This window comes from Camelus dromedarius, chromosome 4 (assembly GCF_036321535.1).
Source record: "Camelus dromedarius isolate mCamDro1 chromosome 4, mCamDro1.pat, whole genome shotgun sequence".
Classification (NCBI taxonomy): Eukaryota; Metazoa; Chordata; class Mammalia; order Artiodactyla; family Camelidae; genus Camelus; species Camelus dromedarius.
In genome coordinates this window covers 82,115,163-82,138,682 of record NC_087439.1, presented here as the reverse complement: position 1 = coordinate 82,138,682, position 23,520 = coordinate 82,115,163, and the positions used below count along the sequence as shown (strand labels likewise).

General features: G+C 55.7%; 1 protein-coding gene across 8 annotated transcripts in view; it reads right to left on the bottom strand.

The window, feature by feature from the left end:
- The window catches only part of SPEG (striated muscle enriched protein kinase), a 55,058-nt gene that overhangs the window by 16,984 nt on the left and 14,554 nt on the right, over positions 1-23,520 (bottom strand). For 4 of the 8 annotated variants that reach the window (XM_031452225.2, XM_031452229.2, XM_064485195.1 and 1 more), the window contains 14 exons: positions 22,056-22,199; positions 21,543-21,725; positions 12,571-12,746; positions 12,296-12,384; positions 11,210-11,385; positions 8,512-8,772; positions 7,269-7,427; positions 6,980-7,169; positions 6,650-6,873; positions 4,072-4,191; positions 3,725-3,829; positions 2,902-3,108; positions 2,369-2,492; positions 2,092-2,267 (listed from right to left, as the gene is read on the bottom strand). In XM_031452225.2, the coding sequence (XP_031308085.2) occupies positions 2,092-2,267; positions 2,369-2,492; positions 2,902-3,108; positions 3,725-3,829; positions 4,072-4,191; positions 6,650-6,873; positions 6,980-7,169; positions 7,269-7,427; positions 8,512-8,772; positions 11,210-11,385; positions 12,296-12,384; positions 12,571-12,746; positions 21,543-21,725; positions 22,056-22,199 (2,334 nt within the window). Of the gene's footprint in view, positions 1-2,091; positions 2,268-2,368; positions 2,493-2,901; positions 3,109-3,724; positions 3,830-4,071; positions 4,192-6,649; positions 6,874-6,979; positions 7,170-7,268; positions 7,428-8,511; positions 8,773-9,086; positions 9,894-11,209; positions 11,386-12,295; positions 12,385-12,570; positions 12,747-13,678; positions 13,754-13,827; positions 14,019-21,542; positions 21,726-22,055; positions 22,200-23,520 lie in introns of those variants that run through there. The other 4 variants (XM_064485196.1, XM_031452233.2, XM_031452232.2 and 1 more) reach the window with 4 other exon arrangements.

The window sequence follows — 23,520 nt, the reverse complement described above, 5'->3', positions numbered from 1 at the left end:
GGAGATTTTTACACACAAAAGAAATCTGGATTTCCTGCCTCTCTTGGAAAATCAGGACTGGCTGTCCTGAGCTGCCTCCCTCACTGCATTAATGGGCTGGTGAGGAGTGGCCCGACACTGCCCCCTGTGGGTGGCTGCCCTTCTGCACAGTCCGACTGCGGGCTTCTCTGACTTTACCTGTCCTGGGCCTTGCAGGTGGCTCAGTCTGTGACCCTGAATGAAGTTCACGGATGGCATTGCCTCTATCTTGAAGTTTTCTCTCTGAATCTTATTTAAATATTTAAGGGGACTTCTACCATCTGGGAGCTGGCAAGATGAATAAACGGGTACCGATTCTCGGTTTAGTTCTCCCATGTGAGACTGATTTTATTCTCTACACATATCATGCATTTGTGGTATTTCCTGGTAAAGCAGTTTCTAATTCTCATGACGGAATTAAATACATATTCCAATGTGCTTGTGCTTTTCGGAGAAGCCTGTGACGTTCTGGTGCCCTCCCCCTCCCCCAGCATGTTTGAGGATCCTGGCTTTAAGGGGAGTGAGAGAGAGAGGCCCTGAGGGAAAAGCTGGGCAGGGAGCACCTCATGTCCAAGCACATAGCTCAACTTTTACGCAGATAAAGGGGGAGGTCATCCTGGGAGCACAGAAGATGCATCAGTGGGGCAGGTGTGGAGGAAAGAGGCCATTCTACCTGCCTGTGGGAGAGGGGGTGGGGCACAGCAGGAGGGGGTGCAGATCCAAGCCCCAGGCCTGCTCTAGCCCTGGCCAGCTGGGTCAGGGTTTCCCTCAGTTACTGTCCCAGCCAGGCCCGCTGCAGGGTTCTTGGTGGCCAGGGCCTCCCCAAACCTTGAGTCTCCTCCTATATCTGGGAAGAAAGATGAGTCCTGGAGATGGTACTGTCAAGGAGCAAAGTGATGGCTGAGTAGGAAGTGCTGGGGTGGGGTAGGGGGAAGCTAGGCAAAGGGGAAGACACATAAAAGGGAAACCAGGGGCCCAGATCTCCTGCAGCCCCACCCTACCCACCCTCCACAGAGGGGCCAGTAGGGTCTCCGTTATCTCCTCCTCACACACTCTACTGCCACCTCTCTTCTAGTTTAAAGCTGCCTGCCCTGCTCTCTAGGAATCTGGTCATAGTCTGCTGGGGGTGGGGTGTGGGTAGGGGTGGGGGCAGTGGCAGGGGTCCATCTATGAAGGTCAAAGGATCAGAAGGTTTTAAGCCAACTTCAATGATTTTTTTTAAAGCACCAGAAAATGTACGTTTACCCCATGATAAGACGGCCTGTGCTAACTAAAATGTCACTTCCTTTGCATTTGGTTGGAATCTTATCTACTCAGCAGGTAACACTGTTTAGCTCATGCTGATCTGAAGTTCTGAGTGGCAGTTACATATGTCTAGAGTTAATTAACAAACCAGAAAACAAGACAATTACTACTTAATGCATGCTACGGCCTGAGAGACTGTATCTTGAAAGGAGAAATTATTAAAAGGTCCTCACTGCAAAGATGGGGAGGCTCGCCAAAGAGGCTTGTGCAAAAGGGCAACAGCCAGGATCCCTAGAGCTGAGAGTCTGGTGATAAGATGAGCTCACTTGGGCCTTTTTCTTTTTTAAGTTGACTTGGCCCCTCTCCCGGCTTTTTATACTTGAGGTTCTACTTCCTGTTGTGTTTAACGCAGGAGCTAACAGCATAGTCTGGCTTTGGAGTAGGGCACCTAGCCTTGAATCCCAGCTCCTGACTGATTAGGTTATGTGACCTTGGGCCTATTACTTAGCACAATCTCTGAGCCTCAGTTTCCCCATCTGTAAAATGGGGATAATAACCGACTCCATCTTCCAGGGTTGACAGAAATGTTAAATGAGGTGATACATGTAAGATACTTAGCACTGAGCCTGGCACATACTAGGTGCTCAATAAATATCTTTATTAGTACTATTACTGTTATTGTAACTAGGACTGGTATTATTGTGGCCATTAAATGGCCCCTGAGAGGGGAGACCTAGGCTTGGCAGGTGGGTGTGTATCCCTGGGGGTGTGAGGAGAAGGCTGTGGGCCTCAGAGGGAGGAGAGGGAAGGAGGCCGGCTGTCACCCACCTGCCAGCTCCAGTGTGACTGAGCAGGCCTGTGTGCCATGGCGGTTGCGGGCAGTGCAGGTAAGGGTCCCCATATCCCGGCGGCTCACCCGGCAGATCCGAAGACAGTACTGGTCGTCATCTGGCTGGCTCAGTTCGTACACACCTGCTCGGGCCTCTAGGAGGGCCCCTCGGCAGCTAAGGGACACACGACAGGGAGGTCATGCAGGATCCAGACCTGGTCACCTGGAGCTGGGCTGCCTCATGTGAGGCACAGGGCATGCAAGGCAGAGCCCCACCTCCTCCAGACGACCTGGGCCTCCACATGGTTGAAGGTGACGGTGACACTGGCAGGCTGTCCCTCCACCACATACACGATGTCTGGCTTGTCCAGCACGGCGGGCGCCTCCTCCAGGGGCGGGCCTGGGAGGAGGAGGGCTGGCTTTATGCTGGGTTTGACGCCAGATCTTCAGCACCCACTGCTCCTTGAACCCTCCCAATCACCATGCAAGCTCCATTTTTCAGATGAGGAAGCTGAGGTTCAGAGGTGTTTAGCAACTTGTCCAGGGGAACACAGCCAGTAGGCAGCAGAGCTGGGATTGGACCTCCAGCTGGTCTGACTTAGAGCTTCAGCCTTGTCAACTGCATGCGCTATTTCCGGAGTGGGAAGGAAGCACTCTGACGAGTAGGGGTCACGGCCAGCCAACCCATTCCCACCGTAGTTTTCATGTCCAAATCAGCCCTGGAGTCTCCTCCATGGACACCGAGCTCCCAGGCCCAGCAGCTCTTGCCCCCACCCCCACCCCCACCCCACAGGAACCCCCCGACTCACCATGTTCCAGCAGCTGCACTGGCTCGGAGGGGGGCGAGGGCTTGCTGCTGCTCTTGATGGTGGTGCTGAGGACCCGGAAGCTGTGCTGGATCCCTTTACGCAGCCCCATGGCCGCCCACCCGGGTTCCCGCAGGCCCGAGGCCAGCGCTGTCCACTGGTCCGAGCCCAGCACCTGGTGCTGCACAGTGTAGGTCAGGGCATCTGGGTCTGGGGGGAAGGCAGCTGCTAGAGATGGGCCTTGCTGGGGTGCCCTCTGTCCCTATTCAGCTGGCTTGGGAACCAGGAACTCAACATCATTCTGCTCTGAGGACCTGCCTCAGCTTCTCCTGTTGCTTCTGCCTGTCCCCCATCTGCTCCTGCCCAACCACAGGCCTGGCCAGGCTCAGAGCCAATGAGGTGTAAGGTGTGGGGTCCAGTTACAGGCATAGGGGGAGCTTGACTTAATCCCAATTTCTTGCTGCTACCTGAGGTAGGGAGAAGCACAGAGCAGGAAGAGATGCCCAGGGAAGGAGAGGGGTTTCCCAGGATCATGACCCAAGCACCCACTCCCTTTGAGAAGAGAAGGGAATGTGGCAGCCCCCACTTTGTCTCCTCTCCTGATCTGGAGCCGGAGCTTCACCCACCATGGAGAGGGGACCAGCAAAGCCCCTCCTGGCCATGCTCCCAGTGCTCCATCTATTCCCACCCCTCACCTGTATGCCCCTATGCCCCTGTGCCCTGCTGGGCCTTGCTCTCCCTTCCTGCCCACCCTCGGTCCCCTCGGCTAAGACTGCCCTGTCCACGCCCCCATCCCTACCCACACCCCTGTGTGGTCCAGACCCACCAATGGCCATGTCCAGACTCCTGGGGGGGTTCCACATGAGCTTGATCATCCTCCCAGTCACAGCCACGACTTGCGGGGCACCATCTGGGGGGCCTGGAACCACATCTGAAAGCCACACACAGAATGTCTGCTGGGTTTTAGGGCCCCATGGCCCCGCAGGACCACCAAGCTTTGGGGCAATGGGCTGGGGGCTGGGGACATGGTCATAGGGGCAGAGGCAAGGCCAGATGGCTCCCCAGGGGACCAAGGGGAAGGGAGCTGGTGTGGAAGCCACTCCCTTGCCCAGTGTGTGGGTAGGCCGGAGGCTGGGCCGTGGATGCACCTGACCAGGAGGGTACCTGCCTCACCTGTGACATAGAGGTGGGCATAGCAGGCAGCTTTGCCCAGCTTGTTGGCGATGACGCTCTTGTAGACACCAGCATGCTGAGGTCCCACGGCAGGAAACACTAAGCGATGGACATCCCTGTCTGGGGGGGAGGGACAATGACATTGTCCTGAGCTAGGGGCATACTCTGGGGGATGGGTCCATGCCACCCAGGCCTGGCCATCCACCCCCACTTGCTACAAGGAGCAGAGCAGACACAAGAAGGGTGTCCATCATGCAGCAAACTCTAGGTCCGGGCTGCCAAGTCCACACCTGCAGCCCTGGCCCCTCTTGCCTGTCCCTCTAGCACTTCAGGCTCAGTGACTTCTCATCTTCCTCCCATACCAATTCACCCTCTGCAGGTTCCTACCCCGTTTACTGCCCCTCATCTCCACATCTCTCGGGGTTCATGACCTCCATGTCCAAGTTCTGACAAGACTTTGTGCCCAAGTGCCTTCTTCTCCATCCCCAAGGCCACTGGCCATGAAAGCTTCCACCAGTGTGGTCTGCATTGCATGCTACCTCTTGATCTGGAAACCTTAATGGCACCTACTGCCAATCAGGTGGCATCCAAAGCCTTTGGCCCAAACTCCCACTGAGCCACGTCTCCTGCTATGCCTCCACATTCTGACCCTGACCTGCCATCAGGTCCCTGAACAAGCCACATGAGTTCCCTCTCCAGGTCTTTGCTCACAAAATTCTTCCCTTCTGGAATGTTCTTCTCTTACCTAAGGCTTCCTTTTCCTTCAAGATGCAGTTCAAGTGAGTGCCAGTCCTGGGAAGCTTCCTGTCTGTGCCCCTGGTCCCCTCTATACCTCCATCCCTGACTCCCTCCCCAGGACCTCCAGCACCCAGCTGACTGCTTTGGGTGGTCCTTCCTTTTTTCTTCACGTATCATGCCTTCTGCAAGCTCCTTAAAGACAGCTGATTTGTCCTGCCAAGCCCAGAACCTGACGCCTTGCATACAGTTAAGTGCAAAGTACATTAGATTATAAATTACAAGAAGAGTTGTCTGCACTATGCCTAGACCATGCCAGATACTTCACATGCATTTTTTTCTCCATAAGCCTTTCAACAACCCTGCAAAATTATCCTTATTTTACCAGTGAGGTCAGAGACATTAACGAACTTGTCCAAGGTCATACCACTAATAAATGATGATGCTACAGCCTGAACTTGCTTCCCTCTGATTCTGAAGCTCTCTCCCTACCCTGTGCTCCCTGCATGATGGTAAGGAGGCCATCCCCGGGGGGACGTGAAGGGGAAGAGACCTGCACTGTCCTCCTTCCTTGACATCAGGGCCATCCCCAAACACCCCTCCCTCCTCTTAGCGGTTATCTCTGCATGGAACAATCACTGGTTCATTTATCTCTGTTGACACTATTTATACGGGAAGAGAAGCCCAGGGCTGCCACTGATCCCAGATACAGACAGAAGCAGAGACGCCAGCTCAGATCCTGAGACAGACACCCACCCGGGGCCTCAGGGCAGAGTGAGAGACAGGAAGCCTGTGGGCTGAGCAAAGATAGCCATGGAAGGGGTTGAGGGGAGGGTCAGAGCCACGGTGGTGACACAGGAGATGGGAGGGGAGAGTGAGACATGGGCAAAAGGGGACGTCCTGGTCAGGAGGTGGACACCAGAGTCACGCCATTCCTGTCTGCCTTTGGGCGAGTCACTATCCCTCTATAAGCCTCAGTTCCCCAATCTGGAAACAGGGATAATAGCACCTGCCTCACAGGTCTGTGGTGAGGAAGGTGAGATCATCCCCATCAGGCCTCGAGCACCCAGGGCCTGGCACTCAGGAAGGGCTTAGTAAAGGTGAGTTTTGTCACACTGCAGCCAGAGAGGAGCCCATCACAGGTCACGGGGTGGCACTGCTGGTGGGGAGGAGGTAGACCTTCTCACAGGAGACTCAGATTCCCTCAAGGGTGGAACTAAGATACTCCGTGAGAAAACATCCTAGGCTGAGAGGACATGGTCCCAAATACGTTCCTAGGTATTTTCCCCACTCTTTCTTCTTTATTTGCCTTTTACCAACCCCGGACCAAGCATCCATTTGATACCAGACACTGCCCACACTGGGCTTTTCACTAGAATTTCTCCAGGAGGCTGTGAGCAGCATCGCTTTATCGACAAGGATGCTGATGGTGGCAACAACGCGGTACCCATAAGAGTAACACTTATTGACCCCTTGTTATTGGCCAGGCCCTGCCCTAAGTGCTTTCCATGCATTCACTGATTCAATTTTCATCACAAGCCTACCACAGATGAGGAAACTGAGGCACAGAGGGGTCCTGTAACTTGCCTGCAGTCAGTAGCAGGCTGTACTGCCCATCCAGTAAATGCTAACAGGCCACCAAGGCCCAGACTGGTGACCCAGTCGACGGGTGCTGTGTGGGCTCAAGGGCTCAAGGAAGGAAGCAGTGGCCTCATAGCCTCTCTGCGCTCCCCTCTCCCAGGCACAATGAAGGTTGCAAAGCAAGACCCAAAGGTGGGAGAGGGAACTGCAGCAAAAAGGGTGCTGGAGGGGACACCCCCAGGGTCCCCTCCTGGACACGTACACTGTGTCATGCGCCGGTCATCACTGCTCTGGATGCGGTGGCCATTGTGGAACCAGGTGATGGTGGGGTAGGGCAGGCCGGTCACCTGGCACTCCAGCATGGCCTCCTTGGCCAGTCCCACATCCAGGTCCTGCAGTGGCCGCAGGAAGTCAGGCATGGACAGCCGCTCCAGCTCGCCCTGCTCGGGTTCCTCGGGGATGGATGGCATCTTCTCCAGCTTTGAGCTGGAAGAAGTACACAGCTGCCCAGAGGCCCAGAGCCGCACCTCCCACCACAGGGCCAGGGCACCACAGAAGCACCCCTGGCAGCCCCAGGGGCCCCAGGCAGTACCTAGGGCCAGTGGCCGCCATCCGCGGCTCCTCCACATAGAGCTGGGCTGAGCAGTGGGCCTGGCCGTGGCTGTTGGTGGCGCTGACCTCGTAGAGCCCTTCGTCCTCGCTGCCCACATGGGCAATGTGCAGCGAGTGCAGGCCCCCGTCCTGCCGAAGCCGCAAGTTCTCGCTCTCCTCCACGGGGCGGCCTGGGCAGGGAGGGGCAGGAGCAGAGCAGCCTCAGCTGGGGACCCCGCCCTCTGGCCCTTGGGGGGATCCCCAAACATCTACAGGGTGGAGAGCCATACCAAAATGAGTCCAGGTCACAGAGGGGGGTGGGGTGCCGCTGATCTTGCAGTCAAAGCGGGCTGCGCGGCCCTCCAGCACCTCCATGTCCTCCAGGAGCCGTGTGAACAGGGGCGCCAGTGAGGGCCGCACCGTCAGCCGGGCACTGCAGGTCAGCTCGTCTGGTGGGGAGGGGTCAGCAATGGGGCGGGGAACACCATGCCCCAGGCACCCCAGCTTGAGGGTCCTGCTCTCATACTGGGCAGGAAAAAGAAGCTGGGCCAGAAGCCAGAGCCTGGGCAGAGCCCAGCAACATTCCAGGGCACCAGAGCAGGGCAAGATCTAAAGACTGGACTATCTCAGGAGGGTGAGGGTCAGCAAGGGTGGGTGGAAGGCTGCCATGGGGCCTGGGGATATGACACGAGTCCAGGGCCCGGCCTGACTCTCCTCTCCTCATCTCATCCTGCCCAGCTCAGCTCTAAGGCATAGAATCTGAGCCCACTCCCTCCCCCACACCCCTTTCCCCGACCCTTAGAACCCTCCTCTGCCCACCCTGGTCATGCCCACACTCCCTCACCCCCACCCCAGACCCAGGGTAAATTCCCCTTTGCCCCACTCGACCACCCTACAAAGAATCTTCTGGGGGAAATAATGGCCCCTTATGCTGACCTGACCGTTCCTGCTTACAGGGATCACCTTTAGGTGCTCATCACCACAACTGGGTGAGGCACTATACCAGCTCTTCAAAAGAGGACAGGGGCCAGGTCAGAGACGTCATTAATAATGACAATGGCGGAGATTTATTAGCTGCCACCCTTTGCCAGGTCTGTGCTTTGTTCTGTACATACATCAGTCCTCGTTAGTCCTACCCATCCCCCTAGGAGGTAGGTATTATCATGATCCCTTTTTATAGATGAATAGTCTAAAGCTCAGAGAGATGAAGTGACTTGTCCAAAGTCACATGCTGGTATGTGGCAGGACAAGAACTGGAACCCAAGTCCAGGTGTGGCTGGTATACTTCAGTAGCTGGCTCCGACAGGAAAAACAGCGAACATTCATACAGAACATGCTGAGTCAGGTGCTACTCCAAACGCTGGTGTTATCCAAGCAGGTGTGCTGCACTATCTCCCACCCCACTACTCTTCTCCCAGGAGGCAGAGCCCCGTTTTCTGGGCGTCTTATTCTGCACCCAGCTCCTCCACCTCCACTCCCCTCCCTCCAGTACCTGGGCGCCATGGCAGCCCTCAGGCCCCAGTGGGCAGTTACCTTTGGCCGTGCTGAGCTTGCAGGTGTAGACGCCACTGTCGTCCTCATGCACAGAGGTGAGAAGCAGCTTGCATTTCCGGCCATCGAAATGCATCTTGCATTTGAGTAGCGCAGGCTGCAGCAGGCGGCCTCGGCACAGCCAGTCTACCTCCACGTCGGCAGGACCCGCCACCAGGCACTCAAACAGCGCCATCTCCCCGGCCCCCACGTCCACGTCCTGCAGGGGGGCCAGCACGGCCAGGGACCGGCTTTCAGGGTGTGCTGGGGGTGGGGAAGCAGCCACAGAAGGCACGCATGGAGCAGAGAAACATGGGGCAAGGGAAACACACACACGCACACACAGAGAGACAGACAGACACAGAGAGAGAGATGCATTTTGTTCCTTTGGAGACAGGGAAAGCCCGCCCACCCAGCAGGCCAAGACAGCAAGGAGCTCCCAGGCCTGGCTTCAGGATGGCAATCCCACATGGGCCAAAAGGGTGAACTCAGAGGAAGCGGGAGGGAATCAAGGGCATGAAAACTGAGAGGGCCACATAGGGGCAGAGACGGCGGCGGAAAAAAAAACACAGCACACCAGCTGGGTACAAACTGGACTTTATTTGAACTAAGAAACAGGTATTTCCGAGTATTTCCACACCCACTACAGCCGGCCCCTACTCCTGTACCAAGCCTGGCTAACACCCTCATTCCCAGACAGAGCATCAGTGAACAAGGGAGCCCCAAATGGGCCCTAAGCCTGCCCAGGGCCAGGATTCAGCCAGGCCTCCTCAGCACAGGGCCCAGGGGCCTCTGGCTTTTGGTCTCTTGTGAAATAAAGTGTTGTGCCATTTGAAACCCGTTTCTGGAATGATCAGTGATCTGCCCCCACCAGGAGCCCCTTGTCTACAGCCCCCTGTCCCTCTGGACCCCTCTGTCCTACAGATGCCATGCCCTGTCCTCTCCCCCTCTGCCTCACCCCACATCAGCTCAGAGGCATCCTTCCCTGACTGTCACAGACACACAGACAGACAAACGGAAAGACAGACAGGGCCTGTAGAAGCGGTAGCACATGCACTCGCTGGGTGCTCCCCTTTGGGGAGAGACTGGGGGGTGGTTTTGATACCCCTCATGGCCGCCCCTTTCTGGCACTCAGTCCGTGTGGGGGCTCCCAGCCTGCCCAGCCATACGTCCACTTGGGGAGTGAGGGGTCCATGGGGTCTCATGGGCTATCCCAGGACGCTGAATGGGTAGGGAGGGGAGGGGAGGCTGGGACAGGGTCCGGGCCGGCAGGGTCTGTGGGCAGGAGGCAGTGAAACACAGCGAGGTCCGAGAGGTGCCTGAGACAGGGGCGCGGCTCGGAGGGTAGCGGCGGGGAGTGCAGGCGGCCCCCTGAGCTCACTCGCCTGTGTACAGACAAAAACCTCAGTCAGCAAGCGGCAGGTTAGTGCAGCACACGCACACGCACACGCACAGGCACGCACGGGCACGCACGGGCACGCAGACCTGGCTAGGGCCCCTCTAAAATGGCCAGGGCGGCACTGCCACTTTCAGCTCCCCTGAGGTCAGCCCTGGGGTAGGTGGGGAGGGACTGCAGCCAGTCAGAGGCTAGGTCTCCAGGGTTCCTGGGCAGCTAGAGGCCCTGGATAACCAAGCGAGAGGCATTCCCAGGAGTCAGGAGCACCCCAAAGCCTGGGGGATGTTGGGAGAAATCCCAAAAAGAGAGAAGCACTGAGACGTGGGTTAATACAGAGAAGCAAGGCAGAGCCAGACCCTGAGGGGAAGGAGCAGGCAAGGGAATGGGGCTGCGTTGGGGGGGCTGAGAGCTGAAGAATTCGGAGACGGAGGAAGTAGCAACCCCAGGAACTGGAGGCACAGGACAGGGGAACTGAGGCAGGTGGGGCCCAGGGAGGTGACCATGACTCTCAGGGTCTGGGCTCCAACAGGGAGCTGAGAGTATCCTCATAGCTGGCCTCTGCCAGGAAGGAAGGGGTGGTGGCTGAGTGCAGAGCTGAGGAGGGGTTCCCGACCCTGACCTGCCCAATGAGAAGGGTGAGTGGAAGGTCAGGCAAACAGCCTGCCCTCAAGAGGAAAATCACTAGCCCCTGGGGGCAGCCTGGCTAGGGCCTGTCATCCCCACTGTCTGGAAGGTTGCCCCGACTCTGAGGGCCCGGCCTTCTCCACACTTCCCAGCTCTGTTTACCCTGGCACCCCTGGGGTCCCTGCGATGCTCCATGCTCAAGTCACTCCAAGGGCCCCTCCGGACGGGTCCAGCTATCAGACTCTCCCCACTGCCACCCCCAACCATAATACCTTCTGCACAGCAATGGGATGGGTAGAGGAGACAAGAGAAGAATGGAAGTGGGTGTAAGTAAGGGTCCTGTCAAGGGCAAGGTGACAAAAGCTCAGAAGAGTGTGCGGAGAGGACGGCCGGCGACGGGAAGCAGGCTGGCACTGAGGCAGGTGTGACTCAGCATAGGGAAAGCAGTACCAAACAGCAAGCCGAGCACTGAACAATATGCTGTGTGGTCTTGGGCAAATCGCCTCCCCTCTCTGGGCCTTAGTTTATTCAACTACAGCATAAGCAGCTAAACCTGGGGACCTCAAAGGTCCCTTTGGTTCTGGCATCCTAGAACTAAGCTTGTGTGAAAGTTGGCAAGTGGGCAGGGACGAGGTCGGGGCCAGGATGCGGGGGAGTTCGTGGAGAGTGTGAGGTGCTCACCTCTGACCTCCAGGCGCGCCTCGCACTGCCGAGCGCCATACTCGTTAACTGCTTTGCAAGTGTAGAAGCCAGCGTCGCCCCGCTCAGCAGCCAGGATCCGAAGCCGGCACAGCCCACCCTCTGCCTCCTCTGCGAAGCGCCGCTGGTCTGGGCGCACGGGCTGACGGTTTCTCAGCCTGTCAGAGAAGCAAGAACTCAGTCCCAGACCCAGGGGCCTGACCTGCATGCACTGGGGAGTGGGGCTGCAGCGCCAATCAGGCCTTCCCTCTCCCCACATCGTCTGTCCACTTTCCAGATCTGTCCCCACTGACCCTGGGCACCTGGGTTAGGGCTAAGTTTTCCCCCCCGACTCTGTCATATCATCCCCTCCAGGAACTTCCAGACCACCTCTGCCCACCTGGGTCTCTCCTTTCTTGGAATTTAACCGCACTTAGAGTAGCACCAAGCTATTCAGCTCTTACTGATTTTTAGATTCTGTGTCGTGTTTTTATTTATTTTAATGGACAGATAGCTCTCCCACTTCCCAAAAGAAATATGAAATAATTTACAATATCAAAAATAATCAGTTAAAAGTGAAAAATAGAACCTAAACCAATAGAAAGCTAAGCAAATTGAATAATCGAAGTTCAGGCATTTGGAATGAAACGCTACAGCTGAGGCCTGAGTTTAACTCTGGGCTCTGGCAGCTCAGAAAGAAATTATGTGCGGGTCTAGCACAGGGCTGGGCACAGAGCAGGCTTCAAAAATCACCCTATTGTCAACTGATGGTGGTGGAGACAGGGCGTAGGGGGCCAGGCTTCTCCAGGAGTAAGATGACTCCTAGCCATTCATCCCAAGTGGACAGGCAGGAAACCATTAGTTCCCCAAACCCCTCCCTAGAGGGGAAGCCCGGAAACAGCCTGGACCTCAGACAAGGGGCGGGGCATGTTGGGGGAAGCAGCACCACCGTACCTAGGATGAGGCCCCCCAGGCAGATCACGGGTTGGTCTGCAAAGGGTCCACTGCCCTTTACCCAAAGCCAGGCTTCGCAAGGTGCAGCCTGGAGCAAGTGACACTGGCAGATGGTGGTCAGTGGCTGCTACTCACCAGGAGACCACCGGCTTGGGCTCGCCCTGCACACGGATGCTCATGGTGACATCTTGGCCTTCTCTTACTGACTGGTCCATAAGTGATACCTGAAGGGGGACCCCAAAGTGTCAGGGGAGACAGGGCCTAGCTTTGGCTCCTGTGGGCAGGGGGTTCTGGGAGAGGGGCCACTTCCACACCAGTCTGACTGAGACCCAGGGTGGCCCCAAGAACAAGGGGCCACACAAAAGAATAGGGGCACCCAGGAGGCTAGGGGCTGGCCTCAGGGATCTGACCTTGAAGGTTGGGGGTGCCTTGGAGCCAGTGTCAGAGGAACGGCGGTTCTGGCCGGGACTGAGCTTCATGGTGGGGGCTCGGGGCCAGGTCTCCCCGGGCTCCGGGAACTCCTCTGGGGGGCTCAGGTACTCCTCATCAGAGGTGATGGGGCTGCTGAAAGGGGATGTGGATCCACCTGGAGGAGAAACAGAGGAGAGGCAGTGGCATAGAGAGAGATGCCAGGGGCAGAAGGGGGCAGAGAGACTGAGAGAGCTTGATCGATCAGCCCAGGATCAAGGTCCTGATAAGGTCTGAAATGTCACAGAGCCCACGAGCTGAGGCAGCCCCCCTCACCAGCCCTGCTCTGACTTCACTTCCTGCTTGCTGTGTGACCTTCCCCAGGTGTTTCTTGTCCCTCAGCCCCTGAGTTCTGCTCTGCCAGACTCTCCCAACCCTGACTGCTGGTCCTCCTGAGTGGGGGAACTACAGGGAATGGCCCGGGACAAAGGATTCAGGCAGCAGAGGGGCGGATCTGGGCCTTATGGGAGTGTTGGAATTCCACTGGAGCAGGGCACCCACATTCCTGGCATGGAAGTGTAGGCTCCTAATGCAGGTGGTTCGCGTCTCTGGACCCCAGAGTGACACAACCAGGACACCCGTATCTTGGGTGAGCCAGGCCTGGTGCAGAGGAACACACACACATCAGACAAGCCCCATCCTGATCTCAGAGCCAGGGCCAATGAGACGGCACTGTTCAACCAGCCCTTCCCCCGCTCCCTTCTCAGCTTCCTGCGTCAGATACCCCAGGGGCACCTGTTGGCCTCAACCCTAGAGCATGGACCCCAAAACTCTCAGGGGCTGGGAAAGCAGAGTTAGAGTCATCCACAGAGAAGGCGGCTCAGCCGGGGGAAGGGGAGGGGGCACCAGCCTTGCTTTGGGGGAGAGGTGTCCCCAGGGTCCTGATGCCCTCCCCTGCAACTGGCCAGGGGCCCAGCCTCACTGAGCTGGCTCCCATCCGACTGCCAAATACAGACATGAATCTGCCACAGCCCCCTGGCCCCTCCTCCTGGTCCCCCACCTCAAGCCCCTTTGGCCCTGGCTCCCCCATGGGGCTGCACCCCAACTCACCCCAAGACTCTGCACACAGACCCCAGGCTGCGCTTGTCGCGAAGTCTCTGTCCTGGCACCAGGCCCTCCTGCTGCCTGCCCACTGCCCACCCCCCACCCCCGCCCAGCTCCCCAGGGAGCAGGAGCCCAGCCTGCCCAGCCCCACTCACTCTGCTGACCCTGCCCAGGCTCTGCACGCGGTCCTGGGGGAGGGGAAGGAGCCTGAGGAGGGGGAAGGAGGAGGTGGGGACTGGCCAGACCAGGACAGGCTGGGTGGCAGGCAGGCAGCTGGCTGGGAAGGTGGTGCCTGCTGAGACCACAAGCAGCCCGGGCCCTGGAGTGGAGGGGGAGGAGCAGGGAGGGGCCGAGCGCAGCGGCTGTATTTAGCCACCCTGCTCATTCCCAAGCAGCGGGATCTGCCTTTTCTCTACTTACAGCTTCTGGACCCTGACAAATGCAAAGCCCCCTCAGCGGCGCCTCGACTCAAAGGGTGGGGGCCTCAGTCTCCAGAGGAAGATGGGGGGCACAGTGCCCTGCAGCAGCCAAGACGCTTGCACTGACCCATTTGTTTTGACGTGTCCACCAGAGGAGGTACTGATGGCAAATGGCCCCTAGGATGCCCCTTTTCCTGACCAAACTGCCAAGATTCCTGACACTGGAATCCACCAACAAGCCTCAAACACTACAGAGCCAGGGCATACCCAGTCTTCCCTAGTGCTGAGAATCAGAGAGCTATCAGGACCTTCAGTCTTCTTCCCAGAGGTGCCCCTCTAAACTTCAGGGGCCCAGAATCCCACCTCTGCCTCCCCAAACCTGCCATGGTAGGTTTGCCCCAACAGTCACCCTGGGGTACTGGGCCTGCACCCAATCTTCCTCCTACAGGCTCTCCCAGGGCACCTGTTGGCAACGGTCCCTCAGCCTGTCAGCCCCACCAGGGCCAACAGTCAGGAGGACGGAGGCTGCTTCCCGCAGTGATCCCTCACAACTAGCACCCATCTGGACTAGTGTGGGGAAGGGGCTTGGAGACAGAGCAGCAGAGTAGGGGAGCCACTGAGGAGAGGTCACATGGCCTCCTCCCGCCTCCCATCACCCCTGCTCAGGGCCACATTCCCAAGCTATGACCTGTGTTTCCCAGCATTGCCAGTGAAGAAGGAGGGGGGCCCACCATTCAGGCTGGCTGTCCTGAGGTGGGGGTGGAGAGGGAAGTCAGGACGGTACCTGGCGAGAAACTGCTCAGGGTTCAGCCACTAGCTAATGCTGAGATCACAAGCATGGCCCCTGGAGGCAGGCGCCCCCTTCCCTCCATGGAGTCTAGTGACCCTCTGGGGTCACCTCCAGGTTGGACAGCACTGAGGCAGCTCAAGGGCCCAGGCAGGGACTGCAGAGATTTAATGGGCTGGGTTTGCAGGGAGCCTGAGACCCCTGGTGGTGGCTAGGGGAATAGCATGCTGGGGCCACGCAGTGACCAAGTGATTCTGAGGGCCCTCAAGTCCCTTAGAAAGGGGGGATGTTGGAGCAACCTAGGCAGGACACTTAGGCTCCAGAGGGGGCAGAATGAGGCCTCTTCAAAACAAGGCAGTGGCCCCCCACCCCTCTGTACCTCCAGAATGCATGGCCAAGGAGGGTACTCTAGGATCTCTGTTATCAGCTCCCAGAGCCTCTGGGGCTCCACACCAGGCTCGGGTGCCACCTAACTTTTCACTGGCCCCACTGCCAAAACCATCTTTGTAGTCAGTCCCTATACTCCAGCCCTGCTCTACCCACACACCTGGCTCTCACTGTAAGAAACACAGTTACACCAGGCAGGGAGAGGGCAGCCAAATCTAGGATGCACATATGGAAGTATTGCCCCTACACTCTGTGCCCTTGTCTGGCCTTTCAACACTGCTTCTAGGTCAGACTCATTCAATGAAAAGAATGGCATGGGGGAGCTCATAAGTCAGGAAGCCCTCACCCTTCAGACCAGTGTGTTCCCCTGAGCTGTTTCCAGGATAGATACAGTCACAGCCACCTACATGAAAGGCGTCACACAGGGCCCTCTATATCAGGGCTTCTCAGAGTGATCCTTGAACCACTCACATCAGGACCACCTGGGAACTATTTAAACTATAAATTCCTGGGCCTTACTCTGACCTGAAAAATTAGATTTCCTGAAACAGGGGTTGGGAAACTGCATTAAAAAAAAAAAAAAAAGCCCCTCAGGTAATTCTTATGTACACGAAAGTCTACAGACCACCATGACCCTCACGGGAGAAGGACAACCCAAAGAGGTGGTATCACTAAGTCCCATCTCACTGAGCCACTAAACCTCAAGGCCAGGCTCTGAGCCTTGGAGGTCTGGCCCACGTGCTTCCCACTGCACCACCTGGCCTTCCACCAGGTGCAAGGTCCCTGACTCAAGGCAGTGGTGCTCAGAGTCCACCTTGCACGAGAATCACATGAAGGGCTCCTTAAACCACAGCTTACTGGGCCCCACCCAGTTTCTGATCCAGTAGGTCTGGCTGGGGTCAATAATACACATCTTTAACACATTTCTAAGGTGATGCTAGCACTCCTGGTCTGGAGGCCACACTTGGAGGACCACTACTCTGTAGCCTCCTCTGCCACCCCAACCTCCACTCTCAGGCAAATCCTCATCACCTTTTGCAGATGCAGGTACTGCCCAGCCTCTGCAAGTGCCTCAGGTTGTTTCAGGGGCTAGGAAATTCACAGGAATCTCTACCCACAACTGCCACCTTGCACATAGCCCCTATGGTCCACACAGCCCCTGACTGTCCAGGAGGGCCTCCAGATATGGCTTGGAGGACTGAGAGTAGTGAAGGCATGGTGCTGTCCTCAGGAACCTTCTGGCTGGTTGGAGCATCAAGCCAGATACACGATTATAACAGCAAGCAGGAATAAGGTGGCAAGGGAGGGGCAGATAAAAGTCACCGGAGCAGAGAGAGCAGGATGTTGCTTTTGGCTCAGGGAAGAAGGGAGAACTGAGGGCAGGGATATTAGAATTAAGAGTTTGGTTTAAGCAGGAAAAAGCATTTCTGGCAGAGGAAACCGCTTGAGCAAATGCTCTAAGGCAGAAAGCATGTGCAGAGAACTGCAGCTCAACCGTCTGTCTGGGTAGAACTGGGTAAAGAAGGATTAGAGCAGGTCAACCCTTGGGTCATCCGCAGGTCCAGATGGTGGAGGCCAGCTTCAGGAGCGCGGCCTTCACTCCAAAGGCAAAGCAGCGTTCCTGGAGGTTTCTGAGGAAGGAGGAACGTGCTGGAGGTTAACAGCACAGCTACATGGCCAGGCCAGTCACAGCCCTCTCCCCACATGCACTGTCTCAGAAGGTCCTCTAAAGCGATTTCTTTACTCATTTGCTGTGTAGTCCCACCACAGAAGTAAGAGAAAAGAGGGCATAGGCTGGCCTGTAGCTGGGAATTTCTGCAGGTGCAGTTATGAGTATCTCCCTTTGGAAACGGAGCAGGGTTGTGTTGAGAAAGTTTCCGTCTTGTTTTAAAATGGACATAGAAGCAGAGGGACTTTCACACAGTCGGCCTGACCTAGCCATGGAAGTGTTATTTGGGGTTGCTCCACGTTTAGGTACATTGGCACCTACAGTAGATTAGGTCCCCATTCTTCTGACAGCTGTGCCTGACGACCCCCATTCTGAGGTAGCAGCCTGGGGAGGGCACCCATCGGGGCTGACCTGCTTCTGGTAGACAGGAAGGGGGAGGGACGGCTGAGTTGCCTCAAGGGACCGTGCTGCTTTCTTAGATGCTGTCCAAACCCCAATCAAAGATGGACAACAGGGCCGTGTGGCATTCTGAGATCCTTTCCATGGGCAGTCACTGCCTTCCCAAGGGAAAACCTGTAATTCTGCGGCAGTCAGCCAAGACCAGGGCGAGGAAAAGGGGGGGATGCTGATGCTGTAATTTTTTCCTTCCTTTCCTTTTATATTCATGACCTTCAATAAACCACCTCTCTTCTGTTATGATGGTGTTGGTCCTATGGGTGGGCTTTGATAAGCTATATCCTCTGGCCCAAATGTCCTTAGCTAAATCACCAGCCACATAGAGCCTCACAAATCTTACTAAGGAAGTAGCCTAGGAGTTACAACAATCCTTGCTTTGTAGATAAGGATGCAGCAGCCAGCTAAAGGGAAGTACAGAGGCCAAGGTCTTGGCTGGAAAAATGCTAGAACCCTGGGCTCAAATATATGAGATCTGCGCTTGAGGGGAGGACTGAAAGCAGCAGGACGGAGGCCTGGGTGCATGAAGCCCCCATCCCCCTTCCTCCTGACCAGAGCCTGTGGGGGTGAGCTGAGTGTGCACACACCAGGCACGCAGGGAAACAAAGCAGGACCACAGCCACGGTGGGGGTGGGGTGTCAAGAGAGGAAGGAGAGAAAACACCCAGACTGACCTACCCACAGAGGGCATCGACAGTCTGCCCCCACCTCCCCACACTGGGAGTTCATGAGCACAATTTCACCCTAACCCTGATCCTCTTCAGAGTAGAAGGAAAGGGGTCAGGACAGTGCAGTGGTTAGAACTATAGGCTTGGGAGACCCAGGGACAGGGCTTCAAATCATGAAGTCTCCCAGTGGCCTCTGCTCCTAGAGCTGAGCACCCAACAGGGTAGCCACTAGCTGCCTGAGACTATTTCAATGCACGTTAACTAAAATGAAATAAAATGAAAAATTCAGCCACTCAGTCATACTAGCTGCATTTCATATGCATCTGTAGCCAGTGGCTACCCTGTTAGACAGTGTATAAGAATTCCATCATCACAGAACGTTCTACTGATCAGTGATGCTCTAGAGCAATTTGCCAAAGCTTTCCAAGTCTCGGTTTCCTCATCTGTAACATGGGCATGATAATAGAAGCTACCTCCCGGGGGGCAGGGGTTAAATGTGATAACACAATCAATACAGGGCCTGGTACACACAAAGCCTGTAGTAAATGCTAACTAGTCATGTTATTTTTATCTGCCATCAGAACTAAGTTTATTTGCTTCATGGGTGAGTATTTCCATCATCTGAAATCACCTGTTGCTTCTAACATTCTTAGGTAGATTACGGACGCTCACTAAAGGCTGCTGGCCTTGTGTGAGCTCTGTCACTTTACTTGCCACATATTCATCTTTCCATCTGTAAAATGGAAATATTACTACCTGAGATGTTCCTCTGCAAGGAGTGTATATGGTGCGATGTAGCTCAAGTAATGGAAGAGATGTGAAAGGGTTTGGGAAAAAAAGTTATCTGGCACTCTCCAAACACAAGAAACTGTTTAGAGAGATGTAGCACTTGGCAACCAGGTGGTACTCAAATGCTTGTGTGATGGATGTGGGCAGCATCAAGAATGCTTAACTTCGGTTAAGCACACTTCTCACACTCCCCAGCCACCTGCCCCAATACACACACCCCTTTCGGGAGTGTAACTGTGGTCTCCGGAGTCATTCAGTGGAGTAGGGTGGAATGGGAGGGACCCAGAGCTGGGGTCGGGCTGCCAGCGGGAGTGAGGACAGACCCTGCTCCGCCAAACCTGGGAAACTACATCCCTAGTTGCCCCTGTTCCCAGGGTTCCCAACCAGAAATTGAGATCTGTGGGCTCTCTAAAGCATGCTCTGTTGGCAGGGCATCCCAAAAGGGCATGGGGCAGCCAGCCCTGGTTACCAAGGGGGTCATGAGGAGCGGAAAAGGGGGGTGGTTCCACGAGGCCTCTTCCCACAAGACGCTACACACTCCCTCCCTCAACCCGCTCCCCCCTACCCACACCACACTGCCAGACACCCTTCTGTTGCCCCACCCACTCACTCCCTACAGACTCCAGCCCTGGGACCCCTCCCTTGCCAAATGTCTGTACCACCCACTGGTTCTGTCCACTCCTACTGCTCTCTGGGTCCATTGGCCCCTGTCCAGCTGCTCTGGACCAAACAGTGCCTTGTAGGGTAAGAAAATCTGCTTCCTCCATGCCGGCTGAGTCTAGACTCACGTGCCTGCCCCTCAAGCCCTGAGGCCCTCCAGCCAGCTTGACTTACAGGAGCTGTCCTCTGGCTGCAATGCCTGCTGAAACTGACTCATGGGATGAAGCTTTCTGGCTCCCCAGGGTGGAGGAGGCACAGAGATGATGTGATGGGCTGAGGACCCAGGGACTGGGAAATATGGAGGGTCTGAGGGCCTGGCAAGGGCAGGGGAGGAGTTCCCAAGGCACAGACAGTCTGAAGAAAGGGTAGAAAAGGAAAAGGCAGCTTCCCTGGAGCCCCGTGGAAGCCCACACTCCTGTGCACATCACCCCTTAATAACGCTAACAACCAACATTTGTCTACAGCTTTACAGTTCATAAAGCTCGTTCACACATTTGCTTTCATCGTGAGGATGGTATAATTATCTCTGGTTTACAAATGAGGAAACTGAAGTGCAGGGAGGTTCAGCGTGGTGAACACAGAACTCCCAGTCAAGTGCTGACAACTGCCTTGCCCCAAGCCTCCTTCCCAACCTTAAAAGGCTCCCAAATGGCCCTGAGCCAGTACTGGGGCAATCGCCTCCCCGGCAACCCCCTGCCAAATCTTAGCCCAAGCCAGGTATTGACTCAAGTCCTGGGGTCAGATCTGGGCCCCCTAAGGGGAGCTGGGAGCTGAGTCAGAAGCCAGATCCCAGAGGTGATGGAAGGACGGAAGCATGCAGTGGAGGGACGGGTATGATTCAGTGTGGCGGGAGGGGCAAAGAGAAGGAGAAACCCTAATACCCGGGCTCCTGGGAGGGATACGTAAGCTAAAGATGACGACTTGCAGGTCTGCAAAGTCAGGCAGGTGCAACTGAAAGGATCTAATGCAGGATGGGAACTCAGGTCAGATACCAGCAAGAACTCCCTAATCATGAAGGTACTGAGGCCCCAGGACCACAGCAAAACGAGCTCTGTTATCTTGTCTCCTGCAGCACTGAGTGAAAGAAAGGGACAGAACACTGTGTGCTGTTCCCCTCCAGGCATGCCCAGCCCCTCCCTCTGCCGGTCTAATTCCCAGGCTCCTTCGGGGCTCTGAGGGCTCTCAGTCCAGCATCCCACAACACTGGCTGATCACTTGGCTGTTCTAGGCACCAGGTTCATCTGCCTTGCATCCAACCCAGGTCGTTTGATCTAGGCTGCTTACCCAATGGTGATATCCTTGAGGTTTGAGTCTGCGACCTTGCCTTCTGTTAACACCCCCTTACCCAGCCTCACCTCCCCATACCACCATTGCTCAGCATCTGTACTTTGTCCAGCCCAGCAACCTGAATGACTTAAACTGGCCATGGACACTGACACCAGACCAGTCCAGCCCTGAATCAGAAAGAAACTGGGCTTAAACCCAAAGAGAGTAGTATGACACCAAGAGAGGACTTTCATAAAAATAGAAAACAAGGCAGCCTCGGCCACTGCCATCTCCCGAGAGGTGCTCTCAGCTGCACCTTCTTTAGGGCTCTGGGTACAGCAGAAGGAGCAAGGGAGCCGAGGAGGGTTGTGGCCCTTAAAATCATCTTTTTACTGGGTTTAAGAGGGTGCTGTTCTAGAGAAGAAATGACCTCAGAAGACTCCTAAAGGCTTTTAAGCCCTTTGAGCTGGGAGATTCTTCTTCTCTAAGACTGCAGGATAATTTGTTTTCCCCACAGGATCCTGTTGAGGGAAATGCCACAGAAGGATGGATATCTAAAGACAAATTTCAATGACTTCATGAGTGGCCAGCCTCATGTGTCCCTTGGGAATTTGGCCCCTGCCCTGAGGCCAGGGACATTTAAAATGCTTCCCCCAGAGCAGCCAACACACCAGAACAGACTGTGCACACTGGTTGAGAGCCCAAGCTCCAGGCTGGGAGCGGGAAGGGTCACTGCTCACCTCACCCAGCCCTGGGGCCCACGGGGTCCCTACCAGGTTTCACAGCCAGCGTGGCAGCACAGCTGGCCTGGCCCAGCTCGTTGGTGGCAGTAGCTGTATAGCTGCCGGCGTCAGCCGCCCGGGCCTCCCGGAGCAGCAGGGTGTGACGCTCGCCTTCAGCCCGGATGAGAAGGCGGCCATCACTGCGCAGCGAGGACCCATCCTTCTGCCAGGACACTGTGGGGAAGCAGCGGGGTGACCAAGTTGCCATGGCCCACAGGCTCACTGGGGCAAATCTCCCCCTACCCCGCACAGAGCTCGTAGCACTCCTCTCCCCACCCTAGGGAATCCCGAGGACTCCCCCTCAATCACAAAAGCCCAGCCTGCCCTCTCCTCTCGCAGGGAATTCTGGGAAAGCTCCCTAACACACACAAAGGAGTCCAGACAGCCTCTGGAAGCAAATGATCTCCCTTCTTTCCCTACCCTCTCCTCCAAGGACTGGGGTGGCGGCAGGGAGGGAGGAACCTTCCCCTCTCTGTCTCAATCTTCTCCAGGCCTGGAGCTTACCTTGGGGTGGGGGGTTGGCAGTGATGATACACTTGAGCAGCACGTCCACCCCTGGGGCCACCACCGCATTCTGCAGGGGGATCTCAAACACAGGGGCCTCTAGGGGCTCTTCTCCAGCAGACACATAGGAGTCATCAGAAGACTCTGTTGGAGACACAGGTGACAGGGTAAGGGACGTGGTCCCTGTGGGCATGAAGCACGGGGAGAGGGGGCAAACCCAACAGAGGGGCTTCTAAAAGGCAAGGCTTGGGGAGGGAAGGGTGTCTCCCCTGAATATCCTGAGACAGGGAAAAAAGGAAGACAGAATAGTGTTCTTAGGCAGGACAGAGTGGCCGGGAATCTATGATAGTTTGGCTGCTCCTCAGTTTCAGCCACAGTTAGAGTGTTGGTTTCTGGAGGAAGACAGGGACTGTGCTGTGTATGTCTCTACACAAAGTGGTCATGAGGGGTGGTAGATCACGCCCCGTGCAAGGTGCTTTCAGGGGGCACGTTACAAGCTTCCAAACAAACAGAGGACAAGCCAGTGGTATGCAAGCTTTAAACAATAATAGTGTCAAAGGGCAATACATGATGCACTGTCAAATTAGTGATGCCACTGGATTCAAAAGAGGGAGCAGCAGGTGCTTCTGGCAGCCATCTTAGAGGCCTCATGAAGATCAGCTTTGACTGTGTCCATTCACCAAGCAGTAATACTGCACTTACTGCTTACTCTGTATGGATACCAGGGATACAACAGGAAAAAGATACAGTCTCTGCTTACAGGAAGCTTGTACACACAAGGAGATCAGAAAACTCCACTGTCATGGCTCTCTCTGGGTATTTTCTAAGTCTGACATTTTATAAGCTAGATAAAGCACAGTCTATGCAGCCAAAAGAGCAGTGAGGATCTCAATTATGCTATTTTCTAGCTACAGAACCTTGGGCAAATTGGATAATCTCTCTGCGCCCCAGTTTTATCTGTTAGATGGAGCTGATAAATAACACCCAACATCTTGCAGAGCTGGCATACAGATTAAAATAAAGTAACATCTCTAAGTGCCTAGTTAATGCAATGCCTGAGACATGGCTGTGGGTATGCAAAAATGTGACTAGCAGGATGATGAACAGGTGCTCAATCATCTCTAAAGATTTTGAGGCAGTAATACTAAAATGAAAAATAGTGTGATGAAAATAAAAATACTGGGTGGTAAGTGCAATAAAAGGGACAGTGACAGGGTGTCCTGGGAGCAGTGCGTAGAGGTATTTGGCCTGGGGGAGCCAGCAGGGGTGGGAGTGAGTCAAAAATGGCTTCCTCTGTCTTACTCCAGGAGTGGCCCCAAGTTGATGTTCAGGATAAGAAGAGTTAAGGGCAGGGGCATTCGACCTATTGGTCACCACCCACGGGAAGACTGAGAGACACAGGCTAGCATGTGACCAATCAGCTCAGCCATGCAGGGACTCAAGGATGGGAGAGGGGAGGCTAGAA